General features: G+C 31.9%; 3 protein-coding genes across 3 annotated transcripts in view; 2 read left to right on the top strand and 1 right to left on the bottom strand.

Annotated features, from left to right (window-relative positions):
- The window catches only part of Rfx (regulatory transcription factor Rfx), a 142,506-nt gene that overhangs the window by 78,202 nt on the left and 45,612 nt on the right, over positions 1-18,692 (bottom strand). The window lies entirely within an intron of this gene.
- Positions 11,418-12,142, top strand: LOC141535192 (uncharacterized). Its single transcript, XM_074255024.1, has 2 exons — positions 11,418-11,436; positions 11,508-12,142. Exons 1-2 carry the CDS (start codon positions 11,430-11,432, stop codon positions 12,140-12,142), a joined length of 642 nt encoding a protein of 213 aa, XP_074111125.1. The 5' UTR covers positions 11,418-11,429.
- On the top strand, positions 12,116-13,728 carry LOC141534139 (uncharacterized). The gene is made up of 2 exons (XM_074253286.1): positions 12,116-13,239; positions 13,609-13,728. The coding sequence occupies exon 1, from the start codon at positions 12,319-12,321 to the stop codon at positions 13,231-13,233; it is 915 nt and encodes a 304-aa protein (XP_074109387.1). The 5' UTR covers positions 12,116-12,318; the 3' UTR covers positions 13,234-13,239; positions 13,609-13,728.

The raw sequence follows: 18,692 nt of genomic DNA, 5'->3' as shown, positions 1-18,692 counted from the left end.
TTAACAGGTAGAATGTCAAATTATAAATTAAGAAAAAAATTGAACTCAAGTCCGAATAATTTTGATATTTTTATTAGAATTATCTATCAGTGAATTAACAGGTAGAGTGTCAAATTATAAATTAAGAAAAAAATTGAACTCAAGTCCGAACAATTTTGATATTTTTATAAAAATTATTTTTAATTAATTGACAGGTAAATAAATAATAAATTAAAAAAAAAAATTGAACTCAGGTCCTGATAATTTTGATATTTTAATTAAAGTTGTTTATCAATCAATTGACTGTTAAAATCCTGAATAATAAATTAAAAATAAATCGCACTCATGTTCTCATAATTTTGATCTTATAATTGAAATAAATTTCTAATGAATTGACGGGTAAAATCCCAAGTATCAAATTAAGTAGTAATCGCACCCAAGCCCTGATAATTTTGATATTTTAATTTAAATTATTTATCACTTAATTGATAGGTAAAATGTCAAATGATAAATTAACAAAACATTGAATTCAAGTCCTTATAATTTTGATATTTCAATTTAAATATTCTTTTTATTCACTGACAGGTAAAATGTCGAAGAAAATATGAAAAAGAAATGGCATTCACGTTTTAGTAATTTTGATATTTTAGTTTCCCTTTTTCTTAGCAAAGAAATCATTTCAAAAAAATCTACAGGTGTTTCGGCAGTTCAAGGATAACTTTACTTTAATGTTATTAGTTTGCATTCACATCATTACACTTTACTCCTTTTATTAAGCAAACGTGAATGTAAAAATTCGGCGGTCTTAAGGTCGACTATTACTACTTAGTTTCCTCTAGTACTCATTCGATTAATAATTCTGATGACTTTCATGCTTTTTACTACGTGCAAGAGGTTCCATCCTTTCTGTTTGCAACTAATCTTTGGCTTACTACAAATTGCCTGATTCATTTTATCAAAAATAAAATTTTTTTACTAATGTGAATAGTCATATAAAATGCAAACTAGAAAATTTTATTATTTTTCCCTAATTTTATAAACAACAAATTAATTAAAAATATCTTCGAGTATTCTGTCACTGTTTTATACTTATTATTATTATCCTAATTGTTGTCAGAGTTTTTCTGTCTCTGTTTCTGTCTTTATTCCTCTCATTCAGCGATGTTCGTCTCTTTAAATTTATTTTTTCCGCGGATTTCCCTGATCGCTTTTTTTTTCTCTCTCTCGTTGACGATTTTATTTGTTTTGAGATTTCATTTGTTATTATCTAATTATGGGTTAAATTTTGCGTTCATGTCAGTCTTACAACTCATTTTCTGACAGCATCTCATTACCTCTGCATACTTTTATTGTGTTTTATTAATTCTGCGTTTAATATTAATTACCATTATGGCTTTTTATACAGCCGCTGAGTATACTGAAATGTTGATCATTTACGGTGAGTGTAATCGAAACGCTGAAGCTGCTGTCCGTGAATATCGCGAAAGATTTCCAAATCGCGAACGCTTTCCCAACCGCAGTGTGTTTTTGCGTTTAATTCAACGGGCTCGCGAAAATGGTTGCCTGGTACCCGTTGATAGTGAGCGTGTCGGTCGCCCTCGTCGGATACCTGTTCAGGTAGAGGAACAAGTACTCGATGCCGTCAATGCTGATCCCGGTACCAGCACTCGAAGACTCGAGCGTCGGCTTCCTGTTTCTCGATCTACGATTAACCGTATCACCCGTGCAAATAAGATTCATCCGTACCACAAACGAAAGGTGCAGAAACTTGAAGCTGGTGATTATGCTTTGCGGAGAACGTTTTGCCAATTTATTATCAACAGCCACGCTGCCGATCCGACGTTTCTCGAAAATGTTTTGTGGACGGATGAATCGTTATTTACTCGTGAGGGTTGTTTCAATCCGCACAACGTCCACTGGTATGCGGAGGAGAATCCTCACATGACGGTGAACCGTAATTTTCAGAACAAGTGGAAAATCAACATGTGGGGAGGAATAATCGGCGACACTGTGCTACTATACGAATTACCGGAAACCATGAACGTAAGTTTAATTAAAAATTTACACAATTAAAAAATTTCGCGCTTCAGAAAATTTTCTCCACTCAGTTTACCGTTAAAACTTCAATGTAAAATTCTTCGACACTTTGCAAATATTGAAATTATTCGAATAATATTTTTGTGTTTGAAAATAAGATTTTTATTTTTGTAAATTAATTCTTTATAATACCTAATTTTTCATAAAAATTCTTTGGAAGAGTTTTTCTTTCTTAATTTGTTAAAATAAAGGAAAATTTTCTGGGGTAACTTCTGTTGTTGATGCGAAAATATTTCGAAAAATTCGTTCAAATAATTTTTCATTAAAATTGGAAAAATCCCTACGAGTAAACTTCGTTTTATCTGTTAAAATTTTAGAAAATTATTTTTAAAATTTTTAACAAAATTTCCCTTTGGTTTAAATTAAAGAAATTTTTAACTCCCTGATTTTCTCACTTTCACAGTCGAAATTTTTCGTTATTACAGAGTGCTCAGTATCTCTTGTTTTTGGGAGGAAATTTACCCCAGCTTCTAGCAGGAGTTAATCCTCAACCGACGTGGTTTCAACAGGATGGTGCGCCGTGCCACTCATCTGGGGACATAACCAATTTCTTAAATGCCCAGTATGGCCAACAGTGGCTGGGGAGGTATGGTCCAGTGAGATGGCCACCAAGATCACCAGACTTGACTCCGCTCGATTACTACTTGTGGGGTTTCATGAAGGAAGGGGTATATTTTGATGAACCTGCAGATCAAATGGAAACAATGGCAAGGATCATGGCTGCACGAGAACTAATAACGCCGGAAATCCTGCAGTGTGTTCGGGAAAACCTTTTGGAGCGGTGTCATCGGTGCTTAGAAAGGAATGGAGGCCATTTTGAGAACCTTATGGATTAATGATTTTTTTTTTTTTTTTTTTTTTTTAATTTACAAATTCTCAATCAATTTTATTATACAGATTTTTGTTATTTTTGTTATTTTATTGTTTTTTTTTATTTTTGAGAATTTGATAATAAAGTTCATAATTTTAGTACAGAAAAGGAATTTTGTTATTTGAGGTTTTACCTATCAATGAATTAATGAATAATCTTAATCAGAATATGAAAATTATCAGGACTTGAGTGCAATTATTTTTGAATTTTTTTATTTGACAATTAACCTGTCAATTAATTAGAAAATAATTTAAATTAAAATATCGAAATTATTAGGACTTGAGTTCAATGTTTCTTTTAATTAATTTTTTGAAATTTTACCTGTCAATTAATGGAAAACTAATTTTAATTAAAATATCAAAATTATCACGTCGTGATTGCAATTTCTTTTTTATTTTTTTTGACATTTTACCTGTCAATTAATTAAAAAATAATTTTAATTTAAATATCAAAACTATCAGGATTTGAGTGCAATTTTTTTAAATTTTTTTACTTGGAATTTTACTTGTCAATTAATTGAAAAATAATTTTAATTAAAATATCAAAATTATCAGCTCGTAATTGCTATTTCTTTTTGATTTTTTTCTTGGAAATTTAACTGTCAATTGAATAGGAAATAATTTTAATTAAAATTCCAGAATTATCAAGACTGAGGACTGATTTTTTCTTTAATTTTTGATTTGACTTTTTACCAGTTAATTAATTGAAAAATAATATTAATTGAAATTTTAAAATTATCAGGTTTTGAATGGAATTTTTTTCAAATTTGTTTACTTGGAATTTTACCTGTTAATCAATAGAAAAATAATTTTAATTAAAATATCAAAATTATCAGGTCGTGATTGCTATTTCTTTTTGATTTTTTTCTTGGAATTTTATCTGTTAATCAATTAAAAAACAATTTTAATCAAAATTTTAAAATTATCAGGTCGTGATTGCAATTTCTTTCTAAATTTTTTATTTGACTTTTAACCTGTCAATTAATTGAAAAATAATTTTGATCAAAATATCGAAACTATCAGGTTTTGAGTGCAATTTCTTTTTTATTTTTGTATTTGACATTTTACCTGTCAATTAATTGAAAAATAATTTTAATTAAAATTTTCAAATTATCAGGTCGTGATTGCAATTTCTTTTTATTTTTTTATTTGACATTTTACCTGTCAATTAATTGAAAAATAATTTTAATTAAAATATCAAAATTATCAGGTCGTGATTGCTATTTCTTTTTGATTTTTTCTTGGAAATTTAACTGTCAATTGAATAGGAAATAATTTTAATTGAAATTCCAGAATTATTAAGACTGAGGACTGATTTTTTCTTTAATTTTTTATTTGACTTTTTACCGGTCAATTAATTGAAAAATAATTTCAACTAAAATTTTAAAATTATCAGGTCGTGATTGCAATTTCTATTTTATTTTTCTATTTGACATTTTACCTGTCAATTAATTGAAAAATAATTTTAATCAAAATATCGAAATTATCAGGTTTTGAGTGCAATTTTTTCAAATTTGTTTACTTGGAATTTTACCTGTTAATCAATCAAAAAATAATTTTAATTAAAATATAAAAATTATCAGGTCGTGATTGCAATTTCTTTTTATTTTTGCATTTGACATTTTACCGGTCAATTACTCGAGTAAATATTTTGATTACAATATCAAGGACTTGAGTGCAAGTTCTTTTCAATTCTTTTATTCAAGATTTTACTAGTCAATTAATCAATCAGTAATTCTAATCAAAATAATCAAATTGTCAGAACTTGAGAACAATTCTATGTTAATTTTTTCATTTGAGATTTTACCTGTCAATTTTTCGACATCTAAATTCGATTACAATAATAAATCCATCAGGACGAATGTAATTTCTGTATTTCAGATTTTACATGTCAATTGATTAATTAATAATTTTAATTTAAATAATTAAATTATCAGTAGTTGAGTACAATTTCTTGTTAATTTTTTGATTTTAGACTGTACTTGTAGATTGATCAATCATTAATTTTAATTGAAATAATAAAAAAATTATCACGTCTTGAGGGCAATTCCTTTTTAATTTGTTATTCGAGATTTTGCTAGTCAATTTATTAATTAATAATTTTAATTTGAATTTTGGTGATTTTCTAATTATTTAAATTTATTGACGCTAACAAAATCAAGAAAAAAATTCTTCAATCCTTTTACTTAGGTCCAGTCGACTCTTGTGCCTTCTTTTAAAAATCATTCTTTATTCGTCAAAAGTAAATAATAAAAGTTTCCAATGTCTTTTCGAGGTCGAGACAAGTCTTGGCCATTCTTTTCGTTCTCCATAATTTCCCTTCCAATTCAAATGAAAAAATAAAAATTTCTTATACGTTCATTCGGCTACGGTTGAGTCTAGGGCCTCATTTGTTTTTTTAATTAGTTTTGATGATCAACAATAAAAAATAAAATTTTTGGATCATTTTTTCTGGGTCCGGTCGAAATTGAGCCTTTTATTATAAAAAAGTTAATTATGATGATTAAAAATGAATAGTAAAATTTTTTTATTCATCTCCCTTTCGGTCTGATGGAGTCTTGAGCATTTTTTCGTTTTTAAAGATAATTTCCAGCAAATTAAGTAAGTAATAAAAATTTTCTATCCGTTTGTTTAAGTCCGGTTAAGTCTGTGGCTTATTTTCTTTTTTAAATAATATTTGATTAATAATAAAAAATAAAATTTTTTAATTAGTTTCTCTTAGTCTGTTTGAGATTGGGCCTTGTTTCGAAAAGAAATTAATTTGGCTGATTGAAAATGAAAACAAAATTTTTCAATTTATTTTTTTTTTTTTTTTTGGGTCCGGTCGAGTCTTGGGCGATTTTCTTCGTTTTTTTAAAATAATTCCCATCAAAATAAATAAGTAATTAAAACTATCTATCTGTTTGTTTGGGTCCGGTTGAGTCTGCGGACTATTTTTTTTTTTAAATAATTTTGTTGATTGAAAATTAATAATAAAATTTTTTAATCATTTTTTTTTGCTCCAGTCGAGATTGGGCCTTTTTTAAAAGAAACAATTTTGCTGATTGAAAATAAGGAAAAATTTTTGTACTGTTATTTTTTTGGATCCGATCGAGTCTTGGGCATTTTTTCGTTTTTAAAGATAATTTCCAGCAAATTAAGTAAGTAATAAAAATTTTTATCCGTTTGTTTGGGTCCGGTTGAGACTTGGGCCCATTTATTTTTTATAATAATTTTGTTGATTGAAAATTAATAATAAAATTTTTCAATCATTTTTTCTTGCTCCAGTCGAGATTGGGCTCTTTTTTAAAGAAAAATAATTTTGCTGATTAAAAATAAAAAATAAAATTTTTTCATCCATCTCTTTTTGGATTCCAGTTGAATCTTAGCCTTTTTTTTTTTTTTGTATTTGAAAATAATCCCCAGCAAAATAAATGAGAATTAAAAATTTACTCTCCGTTTCTGTGGGTCTGGTTAAATCTTGGGCCTTTTTTTTTTTTTATTAAATTTTTTCGAATAAAAATAAAAATTAAAATTTTTCCTCTGTCTTAGAGTACCCGGTTAGCTTTAATTCAGCGTTACAACGCCTCCAATAATGCTGCGATACACGGACACACACTCATACATTAAGCCGTCCGCTTGCGACCTCATACATCCACTCATTCACACTTACGTACTCGGCTCATAGCGTCACAATCCCCTCTCATGCTCGGCTTTGTGTGAGCGAGTAAGCTGCTATTGCAGCATCTCACTCTCGCGTCTCCTCTACTTCCCCGCTCATTTTCATTTCTCGAATAGCGCGCTTCTGATTGGCTATCGTTTTTAATTCATAACTCAAATTCTATGGCCCAAAAAAATTTTTGGCTCAGGAACTTTCGATTCAGTATTTTTTTCTCTATCGACCCCAACAATTACTCCCGCCACTTCAGAGACACCCTGTATTGATTGCACATTAAAAGTTACAATGAATAATAGCTAGATTAATCACAGGAATTAAAGGTACAGACCAATCCGATGGAATTTGGAATCTGTGCAAGTCAAAACAATACTCCAATTAAATTCCAAGTCTAGATCTAAAAATACAATTCTATAAAGTATCCAGCGGAGCGGCTGGGTAACAGCTAGTTTATAATATTAAAACAAAAATCTTTATATCAAAAGTCGTATTATTCGAGAGCCTTTGCTTCATCGCAAACTAGTGAAACAGTTCATCGCATCTTTTATAAATAAAGACCTTTATGTGTGTAAAGCTGACACAATCTAGGCATTAGTATCATTGCTTCGGAAATTGCTACGTAATTGATTTTTAGTGCTACATTTGTTACTAGTTAGTTACTATAATCAAAATTTTATTGCTTTGTTAGTTCCCAATTGGTTGTCAATAATGTTGATCAATGCTAGATCGTGCCAATACTAACATCACAATCGTTAGATCTTGGCTACCCACAGTCCTCATGTTGATCCTGAACTAAGACAGACGATGTTCCATCATGTTACCGAATTTGAAATACTTGCACCTAGAAGACTATTGCCAAATTACTCAGTTACTTATATGTCTGTGATCAGCTACTCCTAATATAATTATTCTACGTAAAAGACCGGGAAATTTCAAGCCTATTCTTGCAGTCCATTAATTTGATTAGTTATTATTATAAGTAATTCACGGATTGTAAGTAACATCACGGACAATTCATAAAAGAATATTATAGAACGTGTAGTCGTGATGAAGAAAGAAATGAAGATTGTGATGATAAATTAGTTAACATCGGTATTGTAACAATATTAAATTAATTAAATAGTAAGTAATCGATTTCTCAGTAATCGCTTACATTTCGATTTATAAAGACATTCAATGTCTATATTACATTGGCCCACAGAAATTACACAATTCGACTCGTCCGACTAAATACCTGTTTAAAAATAGCTTACAGAAGGATTCTGTATATAGAGAATCGGATAATATTAGATTCTGTACGCTATGTGCAAGAAAAAAAAGAGCTTCGCTCTAGTAGTTAACTCTGTAATCGAAATGATTATCGACGACCAGCAGGCAACCGTGAGCGCGTATTCTCTCTGCGATCTGTGGATTCGAGACTCGTGAATGCCCAAATTTTCGGTAACTTGATTGTAAGATTCTTAGGTCGTGTTATCGTGTTGAGCTTTTTATCATGGATTTTGTGTGTGTTTATTCGAAAATAGGCCAACATTATCATCGATTGAATTGTTCTTCGGTTGAACTATCCCTCGATTGAACTGCCACGGTTGAAATGTCGTCAGTTGACTAGCCGTGGCACCACTTTTTTCGATTCTTGGATGGAAAAAACTGGACAATTTTCAATGTATCAATACTTTCATTTACAGTAACCAAAGTCATTTTTAATGTCTCAAGAAAACTTACAACTTTCCGCTAAGAAAATAGAAAACTAACAAAAAAAAATGGGGAAGGTATTGGAACGAAGATTTTGCTGCGCGACCTAACTGAAAAAAATGTGATAGTAAAACCGTAAGAAAAAGTCCGTGGAATAAAACCGTTAAATGGGACATGCGCAGGCGCGACAGTCGTATACACAAGCGAGTAGTGTATAATACCTTTCTCTTTCTCCCTCTTTCTTTTCGTTCTCTCATCCCTTCTCTCTCTATTACCACTCCACCACGCCAATGCATAGTATATCGCGTGCTTAAAGGTAAAAGGGCTTATAGCTAAGGGTTAATAGGGATTTGTGGTGAAAGGGTGTATAAAAAAATTTTTTTTGCCATTCGTTTTAAAATTGTCTGAAACGTAAAAATCTGTGAAAAAAAAAGTTGATATCCTAAAGCTGAACGGCCGTATCTCAAGATATGCGCCCTTTCAGCTTTAAGAAAAGTTCTACTTAAAGGTAAAAGGGCGCATAAAAAAAATTGTAGTTTTGTTAACAAATGTTAAATAATAGTTTCACAAGACGAGTTATGCTCAAATAACAGCCCCATTTACAAAGTTTAATATAAACAAATAGAAAATAAATCAATCAAAAACAAATTACGTAAAAATTAAGTAATGAGAACAATCACAATGACAGATAACATTCAAATTTTTGAAATTTCCCGCTTTTTTTTAAGCATTGTAATATTTTAAAATTATAACATTTGAATATTTAAAAATTTCTTATTTTTGTTCAAACATTATAATTTCATGATAATTGTTCATGTTTTTAAATTTTATAATAATTATTTCTTAAAATTAAGTGCGAGAAAATAATCACGCGTACTTTATTGTTTTTTGGATATATTTTTTTTTGTAACTTTAAAAAATTGTACAGGTGAGGTTTCACGCCAGTACTACCACAGAAAGTTTTTTTTCACATTTTTAAACTACGAATATGTTCCTTTGTAAACCGGGCCGAAAAAAAATTATACGCCCTTTCACCTTTAGATCACCAAAATTTTAAATTCTCAAAAGTAAAAGAGCGTATAATTGAAGACATAGGCCCTTTTACCTTTCAAATTTTTTTTTTCAATTATAAGTGCAGAATGTGTCCACTACTTGATTGGCAATAAAAAAACATATGCGCCCTTTTACCTTTGCAAAGGTAAAAGGGCGCATAAATTGTTATAAGCCCTTTTTACCTTTAGGCACGCGATATACTCATGAATTCATGAACTCATGAATACATGAATACATATTTCTATGTAATTTTATGTTGTCAAACAAAAATAAAGAGACATATTTTGTTATTTTAGTTGATAATTTGAATTACGATTTTTTTTTATTTTACGTGATTTATTATTTCCTAAAATACTGAATTTCCTAAATACTTTCCTGTACTTAAATGAAAACTAATCAGCAAAATTTGAGAGAAAAAAATCAAGAAAACCTACATAAAATTGAGCACGATTTTTAACTTCCCGCTAAGAAAATTGAAAATTTTCAAAAATCGGGAAGTTATTGGTTTTACCCCGTTTTTCGAAAATCGAGTTCTCATCAGATGCTGACGTTTTAAGGTCCTAGGAAGCTTCCCTGACTATTCCCGCGATGATGTCCGTATGTCTGTCTGTCGCGCTTTTAACCTTGAAAAACCACGCCGATCGCCGCCAATCCGGTCAAAATCGATTGATTCGTTCGAGAGATATCGTGAACAAGATAAAACTGAAAAGTGTTTTTCTTACATAACTTTAACATTTCTTTATGGATCGTTTTTTATGAGATTGGATAATTAGTAGAACTTAAAAATCCGCGTCGATCGTTGCCAAGAGCGTGGAAGTCGGTCGATTTTTTCAAGAGACGTCGTGAATGGAAGAAAACCAAAAAAAGTGCTTCTTCGGAATAACACCAAAATTTCGAGTTCGATCAATTTAAATTAAAGATTCTTTATGAGGTTTCGAAAATTGCATTGAATGCTGTTAACTGCATAAAAATAGGTTGATTCATTAAAAGTTATTGCGGTTTGAAAATTAAAAAAATATTGTTTTATTAAATTTCTATCAGACTTTTGAGCTCGAAGAACTCAAAAACATAGAAAAGCTCTCTCTTTGAGCTCGGAGAGCTCAAAATAACACACAAATTGTATTTCTGAGCTCGAAAAGCTCAAAAAGTCATAAGTGCAATTTTAAGCGCCCAGGTAAGAGTTAGCCGGAAGTTGCCGGGACGGCTTTCAGGGTCAACCGTTTTCCTAACTTTTTTTTTTCCAAACAGGCTTAAAAGTTGTTTTTGGGTGATAAAAAATTACTGTGAAGAGATGAGTCGTTGATATTAATATCAAGATTGTACTCATCGCATTTTTTCAACTCCCATGAGAATAACATGGGAAAAAATTTTTTTTGCTTCTTCTGATTTTCATACCATTTAAACAACTGATTGACTTATAAATCACTGTTCTTATCTTTGTAGAAAATTGAACGCTCTACAAAAAAGGTCCCATAAAATTTTTTGATTTGTTCACGCATTCGAAAGTTATTCAAGATCAAAGATCTATTTTTCAAAACTGAAACCAATAGTTTCGGTGTAATTAATAAAATTTGATCAAATTTTTGAAAAATTGAACTTTGATCTTGAATGGGGCATTCTATGCAAAATCAGACAATGACTAAAATTTTAAAATTTCTTAGTTAAGGGGGTATTCTGGTCTAGAAATAAAAAAAAATCGATTTTTTTTTTTTTTCATATTTTCATAGTTTAACTATTTAAGAATATGTCTACGAGAGGATTTTCCCAAATTCAAATTATTTTCGGAGAAATAAGTATTTTGCTGAGCAGGCATCCAAATCGGTTGGGCTGCAACTAATCGAACAAAAGACATAATGGGTTCTCCGACTACATGAATCTATATTTCTTAGTAAGCCCTTTTTGTTCCGTTATATATATATATATATATATATATATATATATATATATATATATATATATATATATATATATATATTATATATTGTAATACAATAACTCTAGGTGACCTGTGTCTTTTATATTCAGTATTCGCTTACATCCAGCTGCTAACAGTTGAATTTTAACCTGTAAACCACGTGAACGTATGTGCTGTGAGTGAAATAAAAATATTTTGAGTGATTATTTAAATTTTTTTTAAATAAAATGGATAAAAAATCCTCAGCGCGAAGGATTACGCGTCCAGAGCGACAAAAAAAAAGGCGATTTCACGGCAATAGATTTACGGAACAGGAAAACACCAGTTTTACGAGTGCATCAGCAGCAAAATTGAGGAAATCAAATGATGAAGAGGTGATTATAGATAATAATTACGGCTACTGTGTTTTGGAGTTTTTCACGGTCTTTTCCGCGATTTCTTCGTTTGTTTCGTGTACTACATGCAACAACAAGATTAGATTTTCAAGAACGGCTCAACGCGGACTCGGGTTCAAAATTGCATTACAATGCAGTTGCGATAGTCTACGCTACATTCCATCATGTCCATTCGTTGACAAATCCTTCGAAGTAAACCGACGAGTGATATTTGCTATGCGGCTTTTGGGAGTTGGCAGGGAAGGATTAAATATCTTCTGCAGCATAATGGATATTTGTCAAGGAATATCAATCTCTACTTATTACGCTTGTGTCAAAAACATACACGTGGCCGCATCTACAGTTTATGATTTCATTATCTCCAAAGCTGTGAATGAAGAAAAAGAGTTAATTTCAGCTTTTGATTCTAATGACAGTCCAACGGATTTCACTGTATCCGGTGATGGCACATGGAAAAAAGAGGTTTTAATTCGCTATTCGGAGTAACTACACTTGTAGCAAAAAATTGTAAGAAGGTCGTTGATACCGTGGTCAAATCCAGTTTTTGTCAAGGCTGCAATGTTTGGAAAAATAAGAAAAATTCCGATATTTCTGCATACAACGATTGGTATGAAGATCATGAAGAATCCTGTACAATAAACCATAAAGGAAGTGCGGGCAAAATGGAAGTTGATGCTATCGTCGAAATGTTCTGTAGATCGGAGGAAAAACACGGCGTGAAATACGTAAAGTATATTGGAGATGGTGACACTAAGACGTTCAAGGGTATACTTGATATAGATCCTTACGATGGTGACCCACTTGTCCAAAAAAAAGAGTGCGTAGGACACGTCCAAAAAAGAATGGGTGCGAGGCTACGAAAAGCGAAAAAAGATAATACAGGGGTTGGTGGAAAAGGTGAAGGCAAATTAACTGATAAAGTCATCAATAAATTGTCTTTATACTATGGCTTAGCGATTCGCCGGCATCCTGATTCTGTTGAGAACATGAGAAATGCAATTTGGGCAACGTACTACCATAATAGTTCTACGAATAAAAACCCACAACATATGTATTGCCCACCTGGTGCGGAGAGTTGGTGTAAGTGGCAAAAAGCTGCATCTGAAGGAACATTAGACGAGTTTGACCACGAAAATCCTCCTCTGTGTGATAAAGTTTTGAAAATTATAAAGCCAATTTACGAGAGCTTATCATCAGAAGAGTTATTGACTCGATGTTTGGGTTCAGAAACTCAAAATAATAATGAGTCTCTAAACTCGCTGATATGGACTTTCGCTCCAAAGCATATCCATTCCGGGTCTCAGATCATTGAAATTGCAACATTTATTGCTGTATGTATTTTTAATGAAGGCTTTATACCGATATTGAAGATGATGACGATTATGGGAGTGAAAATTGGTCCAGAAGCGCATGCATTTGCTATCAGACGAGACAACGCCCACATTGACCGCTCCGAGATACGAGCATCCAGCGCATCAAAGGAGGCCAGAACTGCTCGAATAGAAAACAGAAACGCCGAAAATAGTTTTTTCGAAGTCGAGGAAGGTCCGATGTATGAAGCAGGAATGGCAGATTGAATAAATGTAAGTTTAAAATATAATTTTATGACTTAGACTGCAAAAATTTTACTTGAAACTTTAAACGTGTTTTTCTCAGAACTGTCTTTTTGAATCTGATACCCACGATTTCTCAGGTTCTGCCAAACCGATTTACTTGAAATTTTAAGAGAGTCTTCTTTAGGGACTTGTCTACGTCCGGAACTACGGCCATCCCCAAATTTTCATTTTTACTATTTTTAACAAATCGAAGAATGTTCAAAAAAGTGGTACAAAAATTTTTTTTTTCTTTAGGCAGGCGCCATTTTGTAAAAAAATTTTTTTGTAACTTTTCCGTAGTTCCAGACATTGCGACATTATTGTAGATTGATAATCTTTTTTATTTTTTGATTTCAGATTGCTAGGAGAGTTAAAATCGTGGGTATGGTCACGCACCAAATTTTTGAGACGCCCCACTCCATCAGCTGATAACTAACGGAATTTTGAATTTTTTTTACTTTTTTATTTTTTTTTGTACGCTTCTAATGTGAATAAATAATGTATAAAAAAATTGATGGTAAAAATATTGCTTGCCTTTTTTTACAGCACTTCAAAAATTACCTAAAATTCATGTCTCTAGACCAGAATACCCCCTTAATTCTAATTTAGTCTTAATTTATTATTCAAAGTCTATATTTTACTAATTTGTAAAGAAAATTTTTTTTAATCAATAAGAAAACCGATTTTTTTCTCCTAATAACTTTTCAGTCGTACTAACTAGTATCCGGGTCAAATGTTGTTTAAGTTGACAATACGTTTTTTTAATCATCTTATCAATTCTAGCTAGTGATTCATTCTATTTAAGAAAAAGAATAAAATAAAGAAAAGAATTAAGTTTGATTCAAACGAAAAGATGCGTTAGTTTTTGTAGGTTTCGTATTTAAACGTAAGCTTATCACATGTCCCACTAGTCACGCAAAAAGATAAAATAGTTGTTTTCCCAACCTCAAATCTGACTTCTTCAATTTTTTTTCTTTTCAGAAGTAATGATAAATATGTTAAAAATAATTTAAACTTCTTATACAGTAGAATCCCGATTATCCGAACATCGATTATCCGAACATCGATTATCCGAACATCCGATTATCCGGACTCATTCGTCTCGGCTCTAATTATTAATTTAAAAATGTTTTGACGGCACAACGAGACATGTTACGACAAGTTTATTCCCGCCTCCGACGGTGTACTCCCGCTCTCATTTGTTTGCGGGATAGTGTTTGTTATCGTTTCATTCTCTTTGATAGCGTTCAACTGAAAGGTTGTCTTTTATTTTTGTTTACGTTTTGTGTTGCAAATTTAAAATGTCCAAGCGAAAAAAAGTAGTGTTGTCTCTTAAAGACAAAATGAAGATAATTGAGAGTATAAAAAATGGTGAATCCGGCAGTAAGTTGGCACAAATATATGGTGTCGGAACTTCTACGATATCAGACATTAAAAAGAATTCTGATTCCATAATGAAATTCACTTGCGCGCTTGAGCACGAAGATGGAAGTTCGCAACGTAAAGTCATGAAAAAATCTCAAAATGAAATTCTGGAGAATGCAGTTTTTACTTGGTTCTTACAAAAGAGAGCATGCGGTCAGCCCATATCTGGACCTCTGTTATGCGAAAAAGCATTGGATTTTAATCAAAAACTTGGTGGTGATACTTCTTTCAAGGCGAGCTGTGGATGGTTAGCAAGATTCAAATCCAGACATGGAATTCGAGAACTGGAGATTCAAGGAGAAAAACTGTCTGCTAACGTTGCATCAGCCGACTCTTTTGTAGACGAGTTAAAAGAATTTTTAGATGAAAAAAAATACGATTTAGATTTTGTATACAATGCGGACGAAACAGGTCTTAATTGGAAAGCTCTACCAAGCAGATCATTAGCATCGCGACGTGAAAATGCTGCACCGGGGCACAAAGTGAGTAAGGACAGAGTTACAGTTATGGTTTGCGCAAACGCTAAAGGAACACATCGACTGCCACTGCTACTTATTGGTAAATCAAAAAATCCGCGCTGCTTCAAGAATGTTAAAATACCCTTAATTTACGCTAACCAACAAAAAGCGTGGATGAACACAGATATTTTTCTTACTTGGTATGAAAATACGTTTATTCCTGAGGTAAAGAAATTTCAAAAGGACGTGGGAAAAGACGGCGATGTATTGTTGTTATTAGATAATGCGCCAACGCACCCTTCCGCTGAAACACTAAATCGAGAAAATGGGAAGTTCACGGTTAAGTTTTTGCCCCCTAACGTAACATCGATATTGCAACCTATGGACCAAAGTGTCATTGAAAGTTTAAAACGTTTATACAGAAAGCAGCTACTGCGTCGTCTTTTATCAGCAGACGACAGTGAAATAGAAACGTTGTTAAAGTTTTTTAAAGAAATTAATTTAAAAGATTGTTGTTATATGCTGGTAGAAGCGTGGAATTCTGTGGAATTGCAAACATTAAAAAGGGCATGGAATAAATTATTAAAATTAACTCTATCTGATTCTTCAATTAAACCACACGACGATTTTAAACAAATAACCGAAGCAATGAAAATTCTTAGCATTGGTGAAGGGTGCGACGAAGAGAATATTATGGCGTGGCTGAATTGCGATAGTGAAGACCCTGGATTCCAAATATTAACTGATGAAGAAATCATTGAGGATTTAAACAGTAACGAGAGAGAAGATGAAGGAGAGACTGAAACTGGGGATGTATGTCAAGTACCATCTCACGCAGAAGCTTTTGAAGCTCTAGATGCTGCTTTTAAGTGGTTTGAAAGACAGGACGAATCGGATCCCATACAGTTATTACAACTGAAGCGCATCAGGGACTTGGCTGCGAGAAAAAGATGTGATTCATTACGGCAAAAATCTATAACAAGTTATTTCCAACCAAAATTTTAAATTACATAGGTATTATGTAATATAAAATTTTGGTTGGAAATAATAATATCAATTGTTATAGCTCGTTTTTTATATATCCTATTATCTAAGCAAAACCCATTACATAATAAAAAATTATTAAAACTTAAATATTATTTGATTTACTTTGAAATCGGTTATCCGGATTTTCGATTATACGGAATACCCCTGGTTTTAATTGATCCGGATAATCGGGATTCTACTGTAACTGCCAAAAAATCCAAAATATAGTTTTCAGGATTATTTAAAATATGTCCCACCAGTCACATGTGACTGGTGAGACTCTGGCTTACAATCAATGTATCATAGAATTTAGACAAAGTACTGAAATTTACAGCTTTGTTTCTCTTAGTGATCTTCAGTTAAATGATTAATTTTCTTTCAACTTAAATATTCACTAATTTGGAGATTTGTCTTGCTGAATTTTCTCGCAAGTTACCGTCTCAATGATCCTGTCCCTTGCGACTGCGAGTCCACTCTGGAACCACTCTGTTTCCAGAGTCAGAGTGGAATCATAATAGATCCAGAATGTTTCCAGAGTGGTTTTGTGCCTTTTTTTCAGAGTGAAACCAGATTGGATACAGATTGAAACCAGACTGTATTCAGAGTGAATACAGAGTGAATACATAGTGAATACAGAGTGAATACATAGTGGACCCATAGTGAACACATAGAAAATTCAAGATCGATACAGAATGGAATCAACGTGAAGCCAAAGCGGAGCCAGATTGGTTATTCAGTGAAACTATAGTGGAGCCAGAATGAAACCAAAGTGGATACACAGTGAATTCACGATCGATACAGAATGAATTCATAGTGGACCCGAAACGGGTCCAGATTGGTTATCGAGTGAGACCAGAGTGGATGCGGAGTGGAGCCAGAATAAAACCAAACTGGCGTCGGAGTTGAATCAGAATGCAACCTGAATAAAAGTCGATTGGAATCAAAATGGAATGAGAGTAGATAAAGAATAAAACCAGAGTAGAACCAAAGTGAATACAAATTGTTGCAGAGTGAACTTTAATTATTTTCTTAGCAAATCCTTTATGAATTTTGAGTTACTCCAAAGTATTTTTAGATTAAATCCAAAGAATTTTTAGAACGGACCTGTCATGTTTACACTTCAGTATACCTACTGTGAATTTATATCGATCTTGTTTCGTCTGATCAAAATACATATGGTTCAAAACGTTCGTATTGCTACTTAATTTTTAGTAGATTTCATAAAAATCTAACTATTGCAGCCGTCCTCATGGCGCAACTTTTAAAAAATTTAGCCATTTTCTGACTCAGTTTTTCGAGCTGATTCAGAAAATGTAGTTTGTTCAAAAGTTTATATATATATATATATATATATATATATATATATATATATATATATACAGGGTGTCTCAGAAGTCGTGAGCCACCGGACAGGGTGTGGTAGAAAATTGGATTCTGAATAGAAAAGTCCTTTACCATTTTTCGATCAGACCCATAGAAAAATTACTACAAATTTATGAAAATAGACCAATGAGGAGAGCGGTTTAGCGGCAGAACGGTAGGCGCAAGAGCGAGCGAGTGGAAGCGCGACAGGCGATGAGTGCGCGCTCGCTTGCACACGTGTGATATCATTGCTCAGTTATAGCGGGATGCCCGCATGCAATAATAATGATCAATGATACTCCTGTAAATAAAAAAATTAATATTAGAAAAATCATCCCATAGACAGCCCCATAAAATAAAAAATGTGCGATTTTTTGATAATTAAAACTCAAATTTTCGGTGTCACCGAAAAATGAAAAAAAAAAAAAAAAGCCAACAGTCATATTCAATGATGCCCTGTAATTAAAAAAAAAAAGAAAAGTTATAAAAGTACCCCATACACTCTGAGATACAGCCCCATAAAGCCAAAAATTTGCGATTATTTAATGATGAAATTCAAATGATCAGTGTGCACTTGAAGTTAAAAAAAAAAGCAATAAAAATAATCAGTGACACTACTGTAGACCAAAAAAATTGAAAAAAATAAAAACTACCCCATAGACAGGGAGATACAGCCCCGTAAAGCCGAAAATTCGCGATTATTTAATAATGAAATTCAAATGATCAGAGTGCACTTGAAGTGAAAAAAAAAAGCAATAAAAATAATCAGTGACACTACAGTAGGTGAAGAAAATTTTTAAAAATAAAAACTACCCCATAGACAGGGAGATACAGTCGCATAAAGCCAAAAATTGTGCGATATTTCAATAATTAAAATAGAAATTTTCGACGACTACTCAAAATTTCAAATAAAAATCTAGGACTAATAGTTAACTATACCCATAACAATCAGAAAAAAATTAAAAATTACAAAAACCACCCCATAGACACTAAGATACAGCCTAATAAAGCCGAGTATTTCGGGATTATTTAACATAAAAATTAAAATATTCACAGTGCATTCGAAATAGAAAAAAAATACCAATCAAAATTATCAGTGGTACTTTTGACCATCAGACAAATTTAAAAAATTGTAAAAACACCCCATAGATACCGAAATATGACTTGATA

The sequence above is a fragment of the Cotesia typhae genome, unplaced genomic scaffold (genome assembly GCF_013202065.1).
Source record: "Cotesia typhae breed Kobodo isofemale line unplaced genomic scaffold, CoteBio_Ctyphae scaffold_13, whole genome shotgun sequence".
NCBI classification, from domain to species: Eukaryota; Metazoa; Arthropoda; class Insecta; order Hymenoptera; family Braconidae; genus Cotesia; species Cotesia typhae.
Note: the sequence above shows the minus strand (reverse complement) of the source record. Positions and strands in the feature narration are given on the sequence as shown.